Genomic DNA, 19214 nt, shown 5'->3' with positions numbered 1-19214 from the left:
AGTATACTGGTTAAAATCTGTGGGTGTCTGCCGTTCAGTCGATCCCATAAAATTTTGTCATGCTCTTGTCAGGAATTACACATCTAGGTTTTTTTAAATTTTCGAATCTGCCTTCATGCTGGTATGCCTTAATGTGTGATGCTTTTTAAAATCCATCTCTCATCAACTTCATGTTTACAGTATGATTATGGTTGGGTAACATTGGTGAACAAAAGCCCACAGTTCAACTTATTTTTACTTTGTTAAAATGCACATTTTAAATGTTCTTCACATTACTTTACAATATTCAAGACAAGACAAAGAAAGCTGGTTTAGTCAATAAATAGATAAGTTTGAAGTGTCTGCATTTTCTTTAAGATCTTGTCAAGGAATTATACCTTGTAGTGTCTCCCAACAATATCATTTGTATAATCTTTGATGACATATTCATTGAAATAACTTTCTGACTACTAAATACTCATTTTTATTATCATTTGTATAAAAAAAGATAACTATGTACAAGTAAGTTTAATTACAGTCAATGATAAATATTTAACATCAACCACCGTACAAATATTTAAAACAGGATGAAACAAGAATGTGTCCCCATTACAGGGATACCCCATTCACACTATCATTTTCTATGTTCAGTGGACCGCGAAAATGGGGAAAAATTTCTAGTTTGGCATTAAAATTAGAAAGGGCATATCATAGGAAACATGTGTACTAAGTTTCAAGTTGATTGGACTTCATCTTCATCAAAAACTACCTCAACCAAAAACTTTAACCTTAAGCAGGACAGTCGTACGGATGAACAAACAGACGCATAGACCAGAAAACATAATGCCCATAAATGGGGCATACAAAAAAGTGTCCCACTGTTGGTAAATATGTTTCTGATATACAAGGAAATCTATTAATCAAAGAATTTCATAATTCATAATGTAACCATCTTTTTTTTTTAACATATTTATATATACCTACAATTCCACTGTTCAAGAATCAAAATCCTGTGTTAATCTGTCACATGTTTAAATGTCTATTCTAAGCCAGGAACCACATAAGTGGTTGTCTTGTCTTATGTCATACAGTGTATGTGTTGTTGATGGCAGATCTGCATTGTCTTTTTAACATTTATTCATAACTTTTTTAGACGGGTAATTTCATTCACACATTACTGTCAATATGATGAAATTTTATGTAACTGTCATACACGTGAGAGGTTTAGCTAGCATTAAAACCAGGTTTAATCTACCATTTTCTACATAATGAAATGCCTGTGCCATGTCAGTAATATGACAGTTGTTGTCCATTTGTTTGATATGTTTGAGCTTTTGATTTGCTTTTTGTTAACGGTCACTTTCCGTTTTGAATTTTCCATGGAGTTTGGTATTTTTGTTGTTTTACTTTTTTGGAAAATTACTTTTTGTATGGATACTTGTCTATTATTGAAGACTTGCTGTCTCATTGACTTGTACCAAATATCTACTTTTCTTGGTGCCTTTAAGCATAGATATTAGATGAAAGTAGATATGAAATCTCTTTACTACCTTAAATACAGGAATTGATATGTTTCCAATTAAAGTAAGTTAAATCTAATGAAAAAATTTGAAATATATTTAAAAAGAAATCAATGTAAATTAGTATCCAACAAATAATAATGAATCTACATTATAAAATGAAATGTAGTGAACAAATCATGTACCAAGTTCTGTTACTCTGTAATGAGAAAAATGTAAATCTGCAAAACTAACAAATGCCACCTGAATTCAAACTTTTTCTGAATACCTAAACAGTTTATATTAAAGGTTTGTAAATTTGAATACTGTTTGTAACCAGTGTTTTGTATATCATAATTTAGATTTGGTTTCCTCGTCATCTTTCCAGGTATATGCCTTGGACTTCTTGTGATCTGCAAAGAAAGTAGCATATTTAATGATCTGAACTTAATTATATTTTGTGTTTTGATTGAACAACTACTGTTGATTCACAAACTTTTTTGTTCATTTGTCATTGTAAATATGGTAAAACCAACAAAAATGTAAATTAATAATTAGTATTTCAGGAAATAATACAATCCAATAATGTCATCCTCCTACTTTATTTCTATCTTATTAATCTTGATTTTCTAACTTACACATTTTTGCTACCATTTAAAACTATACAATACTTCTCTCTGTTTTCTTTCAGTTTTAAACATATTGAAACTAAGACTACCATATTTAAAGGTGCTGTGGTCTTGATCTTTGACCTACTGACCCCAAAATCAATGCCAGACAGAAAATCCCAGTTTTATTCGTGGATCAAGTGGAGATAATTTCTTGGTATAATCAACTCATATTTGTATTAGTTGACATTTCATGGTGAATTAATAAACCAACATATTTATTAAAAGAATAGCTAAAACGATTTTGTATAAAAATGGGAGAGGTATTGCTTAGAGGCCTATGATATAATACTGTAAATTCAGAAATTATTGTGTGCATTTATTATTGCATTTTTATACGACCGCAAAATTTGAAAAAATTTTCGTCGTATATTGCTATCACGTTGGCGTCGTCGTCTGCGTCGTCGTCGTCCGAATACTTTTAGTTTTCGCACTCTAACTTTAGTAAAAGTGAATGGAAATCTATGAAATTTTAACACAATGTTTATGACCACAAAAGGAAGGTTGGTATTGATTTTGGGAGTTTTGGTCCCAACATTTTAGGAATTAGGGGCCAAAAAGGGCCCAAATAAGCATTTTCTTGGTTTTCGCACAATAACTTTAGTTTAAGTTAATAGAAATCTATGAAATTTTAACACAAGGTTTATGACCACAAAAGAACGGTTGGGATTGATTTTGGGAGTTTTGGTTTCAACAGTTTAGGAATTAGGGGCCAAAAAAGGGCCCAAATAAGCATTATTCTTGGTTTTCGCACAATAACTTTAGTTTAAGTAAATAGAAATCAATGAAATTTAAACACAATGTGAATGACTACAAAAGGAAGGTTGGTATTGATTTTGGGAGGTTAGGTCCCAACAGTTTAGGAATTAGGGGCCAAAAAGGGACCCAAATAAGCATTTTTCTTGGTTTTCGCACCATAACGTTAGTATAAGTAAATAGAAATCTATGAAATTTAAACACAAGGTTTATGACCATAAAAGGAAGGTTGGTATTGATTTTGGGAGTTTTGGTCCCAACATAATAAGGGGCCCAAAGGGTCCAAAATTAAACTTTGTTTGATTTCATCAAAATTGAATAATTGGGGTTCTTTGATATGCCGAATCTAACTGTCATGACTGTGTATGTAGATTCTTAACTTTTGGTCCCGTTTTCAAATTGGTCTACATTAAGGTCCAAAGGGTCCAAAATTAAACTTAGTTTGATTTTGACAAAAAATGAATCAGTTAGGTTCTTTGATATGCTGAATCTTAAAATGTACTTAGATTCTTGATTATTGGCCCAGTTTTCAAGTTGGTCCAAATCGGGGTCCAAAATTAAACTTTGTTTGATTTCATCAAAAATTGAATAAATGGGGTTCTTTGATATACCAAATCTAACTGTGTATGTAGATTCTTCATTTTTGGTCCTGTTTTCAAATTGGTCTACACTAATTTAAAGTCCAAAGGGTCCAAAATTAAACTTAGTCTGATTTTAACAAAAATTGAAATCTTGGGGTTCTTTGATATGCTGAATCTAAAAATGTACATAGATTTTTTATTATGGGCCCAGTTTTCAAGTTGGTCCAAATCAGGATCTAAAATTATTATATTAAGTATTGTGCAATAGCAAGTCTTTTCAATTGCACAGTATTGCGCAATGGCAAGAAATATCTAATTGCACAATATTGTGAAATAGCAAATTTTTTTTTAATTAGAGTTATCTTTCTTTGTCCAGAATAGTAAGCAAGAAATATCTAATTGCAAAATATTGTGCAATAGCAAGATTTTTTTTTAATTGGAGTTATCTTTCTTTGTCCAGAATCAACTTAAATCTTTGTTATATACAATATACAATGTATATTCACTTTTTACTACCAACTGATAAATTAAAATAATCTTTACCATTCAGTGATAACAAGCAGTTTTTTTACATCTTAATATTTTATGATGTATTTAAATGAGTAGTTATTGTTGCAAACTCCATTAGAAATTTTAATTGAGATTAGTTTTGGAATAAGGGAAAGGGGGATGTGATTAAAAAAATTGGGTTCAATTTTTCTCATTTGAAATTTCATAAATAAAAAAGAAAATTTCTTCAAACATTTTTTTGAGAGGATTAATATTCAACAGCATAGTGAATTGCTCTAAGAGAAAACAAAAATTTTAAGTTCATTAGAACACATTCATTCTGTGTCAGAAACCTATGCTGTGTCAACTATTTAATCACAATCCAAATTTAGAGCTGAATCCAGCTTGAATGTTGTGTCCATACTTGCCCCAACCGTTCAGGGTTCAACCTCTGCGGTCGTATAAAGCTATGCCCTGCGGAGCATCTGGTTGTTATTTTAGACTAAAATACCAGGGCCGGAACTACTTATGAGGCAGGGGAGGCTCCCCTGAATTTTCTACACCAAAAATTATTTTTTGAAGTAAAAAAATAAAATATTGACAATATGAACACGAAGAACTTGAATTTATATTATAAACAAAACAAGTTAACAGTTTTAACAGTGTTATCATGATACGTGATATATCTGTCATTTTTCGGATTTTTGATCGAAAGTAAACCGTTTCAGTATTTGTTTTTTGTTTTTTTTTTCGTGTGGCCGTCCGTCTGTTATTCAGTATTGAGGGGGTGAGTATTTGTATGAGAACACATATGAAACTTTGCTTTCGATAATTTTGAATAAAAACTTAACTATTCACATTTTTTTGGGGGCTCAATTATTTAAGCAGAGGAAGTTCCTTTTGTATTGTGAATCTTTTAAGATATCGGAAATTCGTTACCGGCTGAATCAGCTGTTGGATCCTTTTTTTAAGTTTCCCGATCGTACGAGAACATTATGGTCAATGCCTTAGTAGGTAAACGCTCCCATTCGTTGTAACAGGGACTTTCTATACTAAGTTTATACTAGACTAGTATAGAAAGTCCCTGTTTGGTGTTATATACATGTCTGTTCAGCTTTCAACAATATTGAAATTCAAGATCCTCGATAAAAAAAAATATCTTGTGTTTTATAATCTTGCTTTATATGTTTTTTGAACTTACCAGTTTCTAAAAGAATATCTTTAAATACAGAAAATACAGATAATAATTGTTTGCATGAAAATTGCTCCAAGTATCCAGCAAAACTGATCTTTCTTAAAGTAAGGAAATCGAAGGAAAACGAGTAATTTTAGCCATATCATTTGAGAAAAAAATCCACAGTCACAATGTATTTAATGTTAACAATTATAGGTCAAAGTACAGCCTTCAGGACGAAGCTAGCCTTGGCTCACCCCAAACAGCAATCTCAGCTTGTTTTTGCATAAAAGTTGCTTCCAGATTCAAGCAATACTGATGTTTCTTAAAGTAAGGAAATCGAAGGGAAACGGGTAATTTTTAGCCAATGACTGAGAGAAAAAGATTGGCGGGGGGCAAAAGGGGGCTCGATCAGCCGTCCCCAAACCCCTGCCTCCCCTTAATTGGAACCCTAGTTACGACCCTGAATACGATTTTAATTTTAGCAATATTGAGATAAATCCTGTATAATTCATATAAAACAATTCAAAATGCAAGTTTAAATAATTGCGGTTATATCCCTGTTACATTTTTCACAATAATAAAAACATCTCAATAATTTCTGAATTTACAGTAATGTTTGTTGCAGTGCAGTGTTTACAAAATACTTAACAGACAACAACAAATTGAGCAACAATAACAAAGCTAAAACCAGAGTGAATAAGGGAGTTCTGTAACAGGGCTGTAGTTCTTGCTAAAATAAAAGCGTGCATTTGAAAAAAATGCAATTTACTGATTAAAGAAACTAGCATTACCAGGTACAGCTAACAATTATTCCGTACAACAAGTATAGTTGACCTATTGGTTAAAGTTTAAGAAAAACAGACCAAAACACAAAATCTTAACACTGTGCAATGAACCATGAAAATGAGGTCAAGGTCAAACAAAACCTGCGCAACTGACATAAAGATCACAAAATATTTCCATACACCAAATATAGTTGATCAATTGCATATACATGTAGTATTAGAAAAAAAGACCAAAACTCAAAAACTTAACTTTGACCACTGAACCATGAAAATGAGGTCAAGGTCAGATGACACCTGCCAGCTAGACATGTACACCTTACAATCATTCCATACACCAAATATAGTAGACCTATTACTTACAATATAAGAAAAACATACCAAAACACAACCAGATGCTTCGCAGGGCGCAGCTTTATATGATCGCAGAGGTCGAACCCTCAACGGTTGGGGCTAGTATGGACACAACATTCAAGCTCGAAACAGCTCTGAATTTGGATTGTGATTAAATAGTTGACACAACCAAGGTTTCTGACACATAATGAATGGTGTCTAAGAACTTAAACTTAAAAACTTCAAATTTTAAAATGGACATTACCTATTATGGTCCAATATCCAAAATCTAAATACACAGAACGAATGTGGTCTAATGAACTTATTTTTTTTTGCTTTTGAGCAATTCACTATGCTGCTGAATATTAATCCTCTCAAAAAAAAAAATATTTGATGAAATTTTCTATTTAATTTCTGAAATCTGAAATGAGAAAAATTAAACCCCCCCCTCCCCAATTTTTTGTTCATCTCCCTCTTTCCCTTATTCAAAAAATTATCTCAATTCAAATTTCTAATGGAGTTTGCAACGATAACTACTCATTTAAATACATCATAAAATATTAAAATATAAAATGTCATACAGTCTTGTTTAAAATTAATATTAATTAATAGTAACTTCTAAAAAATAAATGGTGAATGTGTCCAAAGGGACATAAAGGGAAAAAAACTCAAGAACTGTAAAAAGTGAAGCTGCCAAAAATTGAACTAAAACTGAGTTAAGAGGTAATAAGCATTATATACGCATTTAATTAAATTTAGTTGAGTCAAAATTAAGTTAAGAGAACAAAAACTAAAAAGTTCTTCAATATTTCCATTTGTAAAGGGGCATAACCCTAGAATGGTAATCAAAGTGCTTGTAATCACTGAATGGTAAAGACTGCTTTAATTTATCAGTTGGTAGTAAAGTGAATATTGCATTGTATATTGTATATATATAGCATGATTGATTTAAGTTGATTCAACTATTCTGGACAAAGAAAGATAACTCCAATTTTCAAAGAAGATTTAATAAAGCATTGGTTTTAGGTGATTCAACAACCATTCTGGAAAAAGAAAGATAACTCCAATTTATTGTCTTGAAACTACAAAAATGCTTGTTTTTGGCCCCTTTTTGGCCCTTTATTCCTAGACTGTTTGTCCCATAACCCACAAAATGTATCCCAACCTTCTACTTATGGTATTAAACATTGTGGTACAATTTCAGAACAATTGAAATACTTATACACAACTTTTTGTACTGTCACTAGTTAAATGATTGTTTTGGGCCCCTTTGGGCCCCTAATCCCTAAACCTTAGGGACCATAACCCCCAAAATCAATCCCAAGCTTCCTTTTAAGGTTATAAACATTGTATTAAAATTTTGTTGATTTCTATTTACTTATACTAAAGTTATTATCCGGAAACCATCTGTATTCACACGACGCTGATGACAAGGACGCCGACGCCGGACGACATGATACCAATATACAACCGCAAAGTATAAAAACTTAAATGTTACCACTGAACCATGAAAATGAGGTCAAGGTCAGATGACACCTGTTAGTTGGACATAAAATTGAGAATGTATACCTCACAGTCCTTCCATACTCCGAATATACTAGACCTATTGCTTATAGTATCTTAGACCAAAACTTAACCTTGTTCACTGATCCATGAAATGAGGTTGAGGTCAAGTGAAAACTGTCTGACGGGCACGATGACCTTGCAAAGGTACGCACATACCAAATATAGGTATCCTATTACTTAACATTAGAGAGAATTTAACATTACAAAAAATCTTTAACTTTTTTTTCAATTATTCATTGAACTATGAACATTAGGTCAAGGACATTAGAAATGTGACTGACAGAAACTTCGTAACATGAGGCATCTATATACAAAGTATGAAGCATCCAGGTCTTCCACCTTCTAAAATAAAAAGCTTTTAAAAAGTTAGCTTACGCTGCCACAACCGCCGGATCACTATCCCTATGTCGAGTTTTCTGCGACAAAAGTCGAAGGCTTGACAAAAGGTAAACCATTATACATTTGTAAATCAAAGTACGGTATTCAACATGGAGCCTTTGCTCATACCAAACAACAAGATATAAAGGGCCCTAAAAATGACAAGTGTAAACCTATTCAAACAGGAAAAATAATGGTCTAATCTATATAAAGAAGGAAAAATAAAAAACACTTATGAACCATATCAACAAACAACAACCACTGAACAACAGTGGTTATATATTGCACAACTGTAATACCCAGATTGACAAATTTGGATTGGAGTGATTTATAAGGCAGATATTAAGCAATTTAGTAACCATTTGAAACAAGAGGCCTCCACATACATGTAGGTATAGTGGCCTAGCAAGAAAAGATGTGAGCTTTACCTGCTGTAACGTGCTGTTTTATATTTCTTCCCTCATTTTAAATACAGATAAACTTCATTATGCAATGAAATTAACTTATAATTTTTGATTAAAATAAAAAAGATATTTTTACCTTGTACTTCAAAAATCATAGTTGAATAAAGACTGCCTCCTCCGTCTACTTTGATTGTTTCACCAGTTATATAGGCTGATGCAGGGGACAACAGAAAACATACTGAAGTGGAAATCTATAAATAGTCATAGAAAAATCATAGTTACCTACATAAAAATACAGATTAATTCAGCTTGGTTCACTGTTTTTATTTGGTAGGGGGTTCACTTCCTATATGCTGGTATAAATATTTTAAACATATACTCTTCAACTCATATATTTATAATTGCATTACACATATTGTTGATATGTGGGGGGAAATATTACACACTATATTAGTTTTTATACACTAAGGCAAATAAAACCCTTATTGATATTCAATGTTCACAAGTATTTTCTTCCCTTTTCAATTGATTTTTTTTTATTTCCTTTGAAAAAAGATGAAGAATATTACCTCTTCTACAGTACCAAGTCTTTTGAGTGGAATTTTATGTATGTTGTATTCAAATATTTTTGGGTCACCATAATTTGCTGCTGCTGTTTCAGAGTATATGGAACTTCCCTGTAAAAAATATATTTTGTTATTATGATGTACGTCATGAAGAAAATGTCTGCAGAAAAATCAAGCGAGGGAGGCCATTAGTTTAAACATATTTTATTGTTCAAAACAAATGGATTAGGCACAAGTTTTTCAACTTAGTTCCGTCTTCTCCGTAATATACATGAATATACATAATATTTTTGTATAGCACTTTACATAAATTTGTAATATTTTAATAAGCATGAAGGCATGAAAAATAATTAAGTAAATAACAACTATTGTTATTATAATATTTATACACAAGAAAATAATAGAAAAGGCTCAATGGATATCAAACGTTCTAATTTTGAATAATCAAACACACCCAAACGAACGGTCCAAAGGGAAAACACCTACTGATATTAGTGTGTTTTTCAATGACATTCTATTTACCTGTATAATTTGTAAATAGTAATGTGCAATGTATATTATTGTGATATGGATATTAAAGGATATTAAATTCTGACGTTAAAAATACAGATAAAGGGATGACAAGAAAATCCATTGAGGCGAAACATTATGTTAACCGTTATGAACAACAAATCGATCATTTGAACAATGTAGATTAATAATGGTTATTCCTGATTTTTTCAATAAGCCAGTTCTGGGATATGGTAGTTAATTTGAATCTATCATTTGACTTCCATCACCATGTGACTCAAATATAGGCATTGTCACTACCAACAATTATTGAGTGAATAGGTGAAAAAGTTTGATGTTAATATACTGCACAAAAAAGGTTGGAAGTTAAAATCTAATAAGATGGTCACCCCAATTTAAGTGGTTCAGAAATTAAGTATGTACTTACTGAACATAACTATTAATATAAAATATAAACTACCTTGCAGAATGACGATTCTGAAATTGCTTGAAACTTTTTAAAATAGAGCAAGGATACAGGAGCACCTGCATATCTGGTAAATGATGTCATAAAGGTGTGTGAAATTGATGTAATTTCCAGTGAAAGACATAATTTGAGAAATGGCCTATTGGCATACTTCTTTGGACCATTTATCTAGCTAGACAATGCAAACTTGCACAATTATATTATATCATCATAATACATGTATAACATTAAATAATAAAAGACCTATATTTTCTTTGCTAATTGATTGCTATGGTTTACTTACAGGAGCCACAGAATTAATTCTCACTCCACTCTCTGCCCATTCTAATGCTAAAGATTTCGTCAGATTGTCTACGGCTGCCCGGGCTGCTCCTGTGTGGCTAAAAAAGATTTAAAACATTGTTACTGTTGAAATTTTATTGTGTGAGTTTGACAAACTAAAACTTGGAAATGATGATGTTTAAATTAAGGCCTTCTTAAACATATATGCTATAACCAAACAAACACAAAAAAGTGCATTTTCAATAGAAACAATTAAAAAAAAAATTGAAATCAACTTTTAATGTTTGAATCCCAGATTACATTGAACTGATTGAGCATCAATACATGTACTATTGATATTGAATAAATACAAAATCCCATGCAGTTTTGTGAGGTGGAACATGTATTTTCATCTATTTAGAAAATATTTTTTTTACTCAGGTAAATTAATCAATGAGTAATGGATTTTTCTTAGAAGAGATTTAATTGTCCAGTGAATAACCTACACAGAGAACAATAAATATTGCATTTATTCAATGGAACATGCGAACTGACAAAACTTTATAATCGACAGGTGAACTGCAAATGATTCTGTGGAAAACTTTCATTTCTTTCACAATAACATGCATAATGCATATGTTATAATAACAAAAATTCAGATGTTACCTCATCATAGGAATTCCCTTCCACATGTCAGCAATAATGTTTACAATAACTCCTCCATTGTCATTCATCCATTGGTTGTAGGCTGGATAATAAACAAAAAATAATGTCATAAAATAAAACAAAACAAAACAGTTATCATAGAATGCAACAAAAATTAATAGGCTCATCTCTCATCTTCTTTTTCAAATGATAATTTTAACGTGGTTTTGTTCTATGCAGAACTTGCTTTCTGGGAGTTTTACAAGGGTTCTCATAGACAGCCTCTTCTAGAAAAGAAGAAAATAATATTTACAAAACTTAAGTTTTCATATGATAATCCTTTACCATTTTTCTTTTGATTTTTAGAGGTATTGTTTTTCTTTTAGTTATAATTAGTTTTAAAGTTTTGTTGTTGGAATTTTTTACATTAAGATGTAACTTTCATGTATTTCTTGGATAAAACTGTAGTTTACATGTATGGTTAGAAATTATTTGGAAAACCTGGTTTAAAGTTAAAAAGTTGATTCTTATAAGGTTTTAAATTTTCAAGTAAAGTACTACCTTCTCTACAGCATAGAAATGTTCCAGTTAAATTAGTTTCTATAACAGCATTCCATCCTTTCAATGAAAATGTCTCAGCACGGGCAGGAAACTGGCCTCCACCATTGTTGATTAGGAAATTTAACTTGCCAAACCGTTTTAATGTTTTTGATATCAGATTTTGTACCTACAATGATTAAAAATCTAACTTGCCAAACCGTTTTAATGTTTTTGATATCAGATTTTGTACCTACAATGATTAAAAATCTAACTTGCCAAACCGTTTTAATGTTTTTGATATCAGATTTTGTACCTACAATGATTAAAAATCTAACTTCCCAAACCGTTTTAATGTTGTTCATATCAGATTTTGTACTTAAAACATTCTTTTAATACTAAATCTAATAAAATCCCCTCTAAGAGTCATAAATGAATAGAAATATATTAACAATTAACATTTTAATAGCCATTTCATTGCCATAAGATTTTCTCTTTTGTTGGATATAAGGGGGTGGCTGTATTGCTGAAATTTTGGCTGTCTACCATTCTTTTCAATTTTAAAGAAATAGTTGTGCTAGAGTACAATTTTTTCATTTAAAAACAAATCTGTACACCTGAAATTATGTGTCAGACTACTTTGACTATAAACATGTTATATAAATCATTAAATGGTCCACATATTTAACACTGTATTAATTAGGGATTTTTCCTTTCCTGTTAATTGATACTAGATATAAAGCAAAGTAAGTGTCACTTGATCAGAGGCGGATTTAGAGGGGGGGCCCAAGGGGCCCGGGCCCCCCCTTTTTGGGAAAAAAATTGGTTGCTTATATAGGGAATCACTGAAGCGTGACTGAAGCGGGCCACCTCTTAGGTCAGTCAGTGGGCCCCCACTTATGAAAATTTCTGGATCCGCCACTTGATTCCAATCATTATTTTGTCGTCTGATAGTTTAGTTATAGGTGCAGACTCAAACATCCTTTGTGTTTGTTGGGAATATAAAATCTACGTCAGTATGATGAGAAAAGGGATGAATATTCTATTATAGGGATGATTTGCTTATTGACTGCTTAGATAAATGTTAAATATGATAAAATTAATACATCTTAAGGCAGGGTAAGATAATGTACATAATTAGAATAAAGATGGATGTTTGATAATTGTCAAGCTGCTTGAGGAACAATTACTAGCCAGTTCAAAGATGCAAGGATCCAGTAAACATTTAAATGACGTTAATAGTCATCAGCATATAGTACCGGTAAAAGAGTGTTCTGGTAAGGGGAATGACATGATTCAAACATTTTGGACAAGTGGTTTCAAAGATTAACATTTTATTGAGTGATAAAACTTTGAGAATTTATATCGAAAATGATAAAAATTACTGTAATAATAAATTTACAAAGTTATTTCTCTTACAAAACTGTGACCAATATTCTTTTAAAAATAATCCTATATCATTATTAAGATTACTTGTTCTTCTTTCCTGATATTACACTGCATGTGATCTAGCTCTGCAGGAGAAGTGATATTCTTTTTCATCTCATCTGTTGCCTTTCTCAGTCTTTCTTCATTCCTTGAAGCAACCATTACGTTACATCCTAAAAATAATGTTTTTAATGGTTGTAGCACAAAAAGCTAAGACATGCATTGATATGTATCATATTTAATGATATTTTTTTTTAAAAGCATTGGAATAACATTAACAGTACCAATTTTCCTGCACCAGATGCGCATTTCGACAATACATGTCTCTTCAGTGATGCTCGTGGCCAAAATATTTGAATCCAAAGCTTATATAAAAGATGAAGAGCTATTATCAAAAAGGTCCAAAAAGTATAGCCAAATCAGTGAAAGGAATCAGAGCTTTGCATGAGGGAGATACATTCCTTAATTTATAATAATTTCTAACATTTTGTAACAGCAAATTTTAATAACACAAAAAATCTGTATTTTCATGCCAGTACCGAAGTACTGGCTACTGGGCTGGTGATACCCTCGGGGACTAACAGTCCACCAGCAAAGGCATCGACCCAGTGGTAGTAATAACATTAACGGTACCAATTTTCCTGCACCAGATGCGCATTTCGACAATACATGTCTCTTCAGTGATGCTCGTGGCCGAAATATTTGAAATCCAAAGCTTATATAAAAGATGAAGAGCTATAATCCAAAAGGTCCAAAAAGTATAGTCAAATCCGTGAAAGGAATCAGAGCTTTGCATGAGGGAGATACATGGAAATTACATGTATGTTTAGAATATGGGTTTAAATCAGTGTTATCCTCAGTGTCTTTCAGCAGCATTGTAATGTGATGCTATATTTCTGAACATGCTTAAATATCATAACATGAAAAATGATTTGAAATAACATATATGGTTTCTCCAATTATTGATCAGAATGTATTACGCATATGATATTAATTTTTCAATATCACATACAGTACCAAATTATCTATCCATCAACCAATATTATTAAAATGTACACAAGAAAATTAATTTTTATATAAACATGATAAAAACAGAATGAAATCTTTTGTCTGGATCGAGGATAAATGTAGGGGAAATTCTGTCAAAATAGGAGCAATTTGGGTACCCTAACGTTATAGACAGTCTGACTTTATAAATCTATAAAACATTTAAACTAATAGAGTAGAGTCCAGAAAGGTATCCAGTAGAAATGGGATTCTCTAAACTTGCAGATACAGTATGGGTTTCTCTCAATGTTAGAGTCCACAGGGTTGCTTGTAATTACTCACACTCACTTTTATATGAATGTAGGTAGATAGTTGTCTCATTGGCAATCATATATATCCACATCTTTAATTTTTATATTTCAAGATTTTTTTTGTTATTCATAATTTTCAAACTTTGATCTTTAAGCCCCAGTCCCACTAGACCACGATCGCACCATGCTCACCACGATCTAAAATAAATTCAGATCATGGTGAAGTCGTGGTATGAGCGGCATGAAAATGTAAATTTTCGTTGCTTTATACACTATGCTATTACGTCCTCATTAGGCAGCAACCATTTGATTTTCTGGGGGGGGGCTATGGTTTTTTTTGGAAAAAAAGTTTGTTTCCAGTTTTTGGAGAAAAAAATAATTTGTTTTTGATTCTCAGAAAAAAAATTTGTTTGTTTCACCCTCAGCTGCCACTATATGTAATGCTAAAATTGAAAAAAAAAAATTGTTTTCGACTTGTCGCGAAAAAAATAGATTGTTTTTCGCCGCAGGCGAAAAAAAAAATTTGTCCAGAAAATAAAACCATAGCCCCCCCCAGAAAATCAAATGGTTGCTGCCTTACGCTTCTAGAACGATCCCTCTACGATTATACCACGTTCTCACCGCGCTTATTCTGTGACCTCACTACACTAAGATCCTTCTACAAGGGTGGTAAAGGGGGATGCTTGCACGAAAAAAACGTGAAATAAGACATAATTTCACGTTGAACGTGAAATAATTTCTGTAATGAACGTTGCACGAAAAATAAATACTTTTATTTGAACCTTTTGTGACCGAGTCAGTCTTCTTTTATATATTAACTCTTTGTTTTACTTGATATTCCCGATTTAGTATACACATTTATGATATAATAGGTTAACGGCTTTAAAAAAGTATTTCTTGACGTCCCTGCCAACTGTTTGAATTTTATTTGAAAAATACCGAGCACGCAAAATAAGACTTTGAAAATAACGATGCACGTAAAATTAAATAAGCCAGAACACGTTGAACGAGGCACCCGTCTTGCACGACTGAACGTCAAATAAAAAACTAAAAACACGTTGAACGTGAAATAAAAAACAGCGATCACGTTGCACGAAAATAACCCTTTACCACCCTCTTCTACGCTCATCACTTTCTCACTACGACCATACCAATCTTATCCAATTGCAATATGATCTTACCACGCTTTTACTGCGATTATAGGACGTTCATACTGCGATCTTACTACGTTCTCAGCAATAACGTCAACATCGTGTTCCATATCAATACAGTTCCATTCTTCTATTTCTGATTAAAACGTAGATTTCTCGGAAACAATACAGTGATGCAACCAAAATCTTCTAGAACACGTGGGCGTGGTGGTAGGGGTTGATGGAGAGGCAGAGGGAGCTCTGATATTATTGAATCCTTATCAAGTAGAGATTCCAGACCAATCCAACCAAAATTACAACCTTTTGCTTGTCAATAAAGCTCAAATAACGATATATTTAGCAGAGATGACACAGATGTGTCAATAGCTATAGGAAGATGTGGTATGAGTGTCAATGAGACAACACCCCATCCAAGTAACAAATTATAAAAGTAAACCATTATAGGCTAAGGCCTTCAACACAGAGCCTTGGCTCACACAGAACAGCAAGCAATTTTTGGAAAGAAAACAGCAGTTTGGAATTGCTCATTTTGTTTAAAATTTAAAACTGATCTACAGTCCTTGAAAGATCTTGAAATAGAATGAGTATTTTTCACATGTGTCTGTTTGTTGGATGCCTGGAGATGACTGTAAGTGTATACAACAAACATTCGTACTAGCAAATACATATTTGTTACTAGGTTCGAAAGGTTCTGTATTATAGATAACGTAAAATATTTATCAAAAAATAAAAAATATATAAATTATGTACATTGACGTTCCGTGCAAAAAACGTTCAATTTGACAGGTAACATTTTGGGGAGACATGGAAAACTTGATTGAAATTGTTGAAAAATTAAATGTTTCCTTGACATTGAAGGCTTAAATAAGTCTTTAAAAAAATCACATTTCAGTAGTAACATTTGTTTTCATAGTTCATTTGTCTGTCACAAAATTAAAATACCCTTAATTATGGTACTGAAAAATCTTGAACAATGGACCTATGGTAACATTCAAGGGAGACACGGAAAATACTGGAAAAAATAAAATGAGAGAAGCTGTGTCAGAAATAAAAATGTTTTCATAAAATTCAATAAAATCACATTGGCATGTAGAGGTGGCTAACCTTTTCTATGATTTATGTGAAAATATTTTAATATCGAAGTGCTTGCTTTTATTTTTGTTAACTAGAATTTTCAGATCTTACAGATCTATGGAATTTAGAAAAGGCAGTGTCTGCGCGTACCCGCATGTGGGTACGAATAGTCAAATTGCCTTTGTAGGCTGCACGTACCCACATGCGGTTTTATAATAAAATGTCGTCGGATCGGGAATGAAACGTGAAATATATACGGAATTTGTTGCAATTAGTGAATAAATTGATTAAAACTACTCAGAATTTTTACATACATGCATATATATAGGCAAGTGGACAGTTTTTTCTCAGTTAGTAAATATTCTTAAAATGGAAGAGAGTGATATTATAACTGTAGGGAAGACATTTCAGACTTATAATGAATTAGAAAGATTTGTACAGAACTATCAGGCGTTAAATTTCATACAATTGATGAAAACGTAAACCTCCAGAGCATTAAAAAATATTTTACCACTGAAGCTTGGTAACAACTAAAAGTTAAGATCACGGAAAGAAGGGAAACATGCGACTGGATATGTATAAAGGGAAAAAAAAAACCTACACGATCAGGACTCGTTGGCATGTGATTGCTGTTTAGACTGGCAACATTTGAAATGTGCAGGGTTGAAATCTGTGCCAAAACAATCATATTGGATATGTAAAATTTGTTCGAAATCTTAACTAGTCAGTTACATGAATCTTTTATAATTGGTTTAAATTGATTTATTACTTGCTTCTTTAATTTTTATAAACTCAAGCTTTAATTTTAGTAGTTTTATATATTAATTTTGCAATGTTTATTATGTATCATTATTTAATAAATACTATTTCAAAATATTATTTTTCATACTCTTCACTCTCTCTACACGAATCCCCATATTATCGATAATTTCCGTATACATTTCACGTTTCATTCTCGATCCGATGGCATTTTAATAGAAAACCGGATGTGGGTACGTGCAGCCTAGAACGGCAATTTGACTATTCGTACCCACATGCGGGTACGCGCAGACACTGCCTTTAGAAAATGGCCACTAGATTGCGAACTGACATGCTATTTAACGAACCCGTTTCACATCATGAATATGATCCTATTGTATCCCACCTGCACAAATTTCATCGTAATCCATTCAGTAGTTTTTGTTTTTTCTTCGTTTATATTTGGATGGTTAGTTATTGTTGTTACGTCTTACACGGCAAAAATAGCAGTATATTAAACACGGAATCATGGCTTTATTATGTAATAATACATAACATTAAATTTATTAAAATCTCATTTTATTAAATTTCGATTAAAATGATGAATCAAGACAAGTAACTTTTTAATAATACGCAGAATTGGTTTGTTTTTGTCCTATTTTTGCATCAATAAAATGGTCAAATGAAATATAGACCGAATACCGTACGTAACGTCGATCAGTGCGATCATGGCCTTGTGGGACTGCGGTATTACCCAAGTACAACAATTCTTGTGTGATTGCTTTTCCGATACCCGTTCCCCCTCCAGTAACAATAGCAACTTTTCCATTAAATAAACCATTTCTGAAAACGCTACAGATTTTTGTGGGCGCTGCCATTTTGTTATCATGTGACCACAGAAAATAATATGTTAAAACATAAATCCGTAATTGACATGGAAAGCGTTCCGGATAATATAACTAACCTGTTTCTATAGAAACAAGTGCTTGTGAACTGAACGCGGAAACACGTAAAATAAAAATCGCAAAAACGTAGCACAAAAAAAAATAATAATAAAAAAAAAAAAAATAGGGAAAAACGAAGCACGAGTAATATAATCGTATATAATAAGGAAAAAAGTACCAGAAGTTATTACTCAGCCGTTCTTGAAGACCGTGTAGCCATTAATGTCATCAAGTTATTAATGGACATGATAGCGGTCACCTTTTGGCGTCTCAATGCTACCTACATCAATCTGGAATGTGCACTTTTGATATAGTGGCTTACGGTATTATTTATTTTCAGAATGCTCTAAATATATTGATCACTTTAGCAATCTCAAAGTTAATATGGACGATAAATTTATGTATACAAGTCATGAACTGTTCAAGTATCCAACACTATTTGTGCAGTGGCGGATTTACCGGGGGTACAGGGGGCACGTGCCCCCCCCCCCCCCCCCCCCCAGTTCTGGTCACCAAAAAAAAAAATATTCTAACATAATTTTATTGCTACTGAATCTTCTTCAGTCTATGGAAGTAGTCCTATAATATTAGACTCTGAAGGTTCATATATCATTTACATTCAACGTTTTTTTTATCGGATATTTTTTTTTTACTATCAATGTTGAACCTCAGCCTGAGGTTCAATATTGATAGTAAAAAAAATATCCGATAAAAAAACCCGTTGAATGTAAATGATATGAACCTTCAGAGTTTTATATTACATGTATAGGACTACCTATGGAAGAAGGTATCGATAAAAACTTTTCTTATATCACATAGCGATTTTGTCTAATATCAATTGTAAATATGCAGACATTCCATGCGGAAAATGTTGTTGTCGGCAACGAAAAATTAAGTAAATACTAACTTTAAAACTTATTGTTCAAATACAAACAACAATTGAGTCTAAATATACATTCAGAAGGTAGTTAGAAGCTCAAGTTT

The 19214-nt window shown here is 32.1% G+C and overlaps 2 protein-coding genes across 2 annotated transcripts in view; both read right to left on the bottom strand.

Annotated features, from left to right (window-relative positions):
* Positions 1-450: 450 nt before the first annotated feature.
* Positions 451-19214, bottom strand: part of LOC143063206 (peroxisomal trans-2-enoyl-CoA reductase-like) — a 58450-nt gene continuing 39686 nt past the window's right edge. Inside the window, exon 9 of the transcript XR_012974975.1 lies at positions 451-1742. The gene's annotated coding sequence lies outside the window, so the exon portion shown is untranslated. The remainder of the gene's footprint in view (positions 1743-19214) is intronic.
* On the bottom strand, positions 1576-18197 carry LOC143063207 (peroxisomal trans-2-enoyl-CoA reductase-like). Its single transcript, XM_076235193.1, has 8 exons — positions 18041-18197; positions 13071-13198; positions 11622-11787; positions 11082-11163; positions 10438-10534; positions 9182-9289; positions 8749-8863; positions 1576-1891 (listed from the first exon to the last, which is right to left on the bottom strand). Exons 1-8 carry the CDS (start codon positions 18162-18164, stop codon positions 1830-1832), a joined length of 882 nt encoding a protein of 293 aa, XP_076091308.1. The 5' UTR covers positions 18165-18197; the 3' UTR covers positions 1576-1829.

The sequence above is a fragment of the Mytilus galloprovincialis genome, chromosome 2 (genome assembly GCF_965363235.1).
Source record: "Mytilus galloprovincialis chromosome 2, xbMytGall1.hap1.1, whole genome shotgun sequence".
Taxonomy (NCBI): Eukaryota; Metazoa; Mollusca; class Bivalvia; order Mytilida; family Mytilidae; genus Mytilus; species Mytilus galloprovincialis.
Note: the sequence above shows the minus strand (reverse complement) of the source record. Positions and strands in the feature narration are given on the sequence as shown.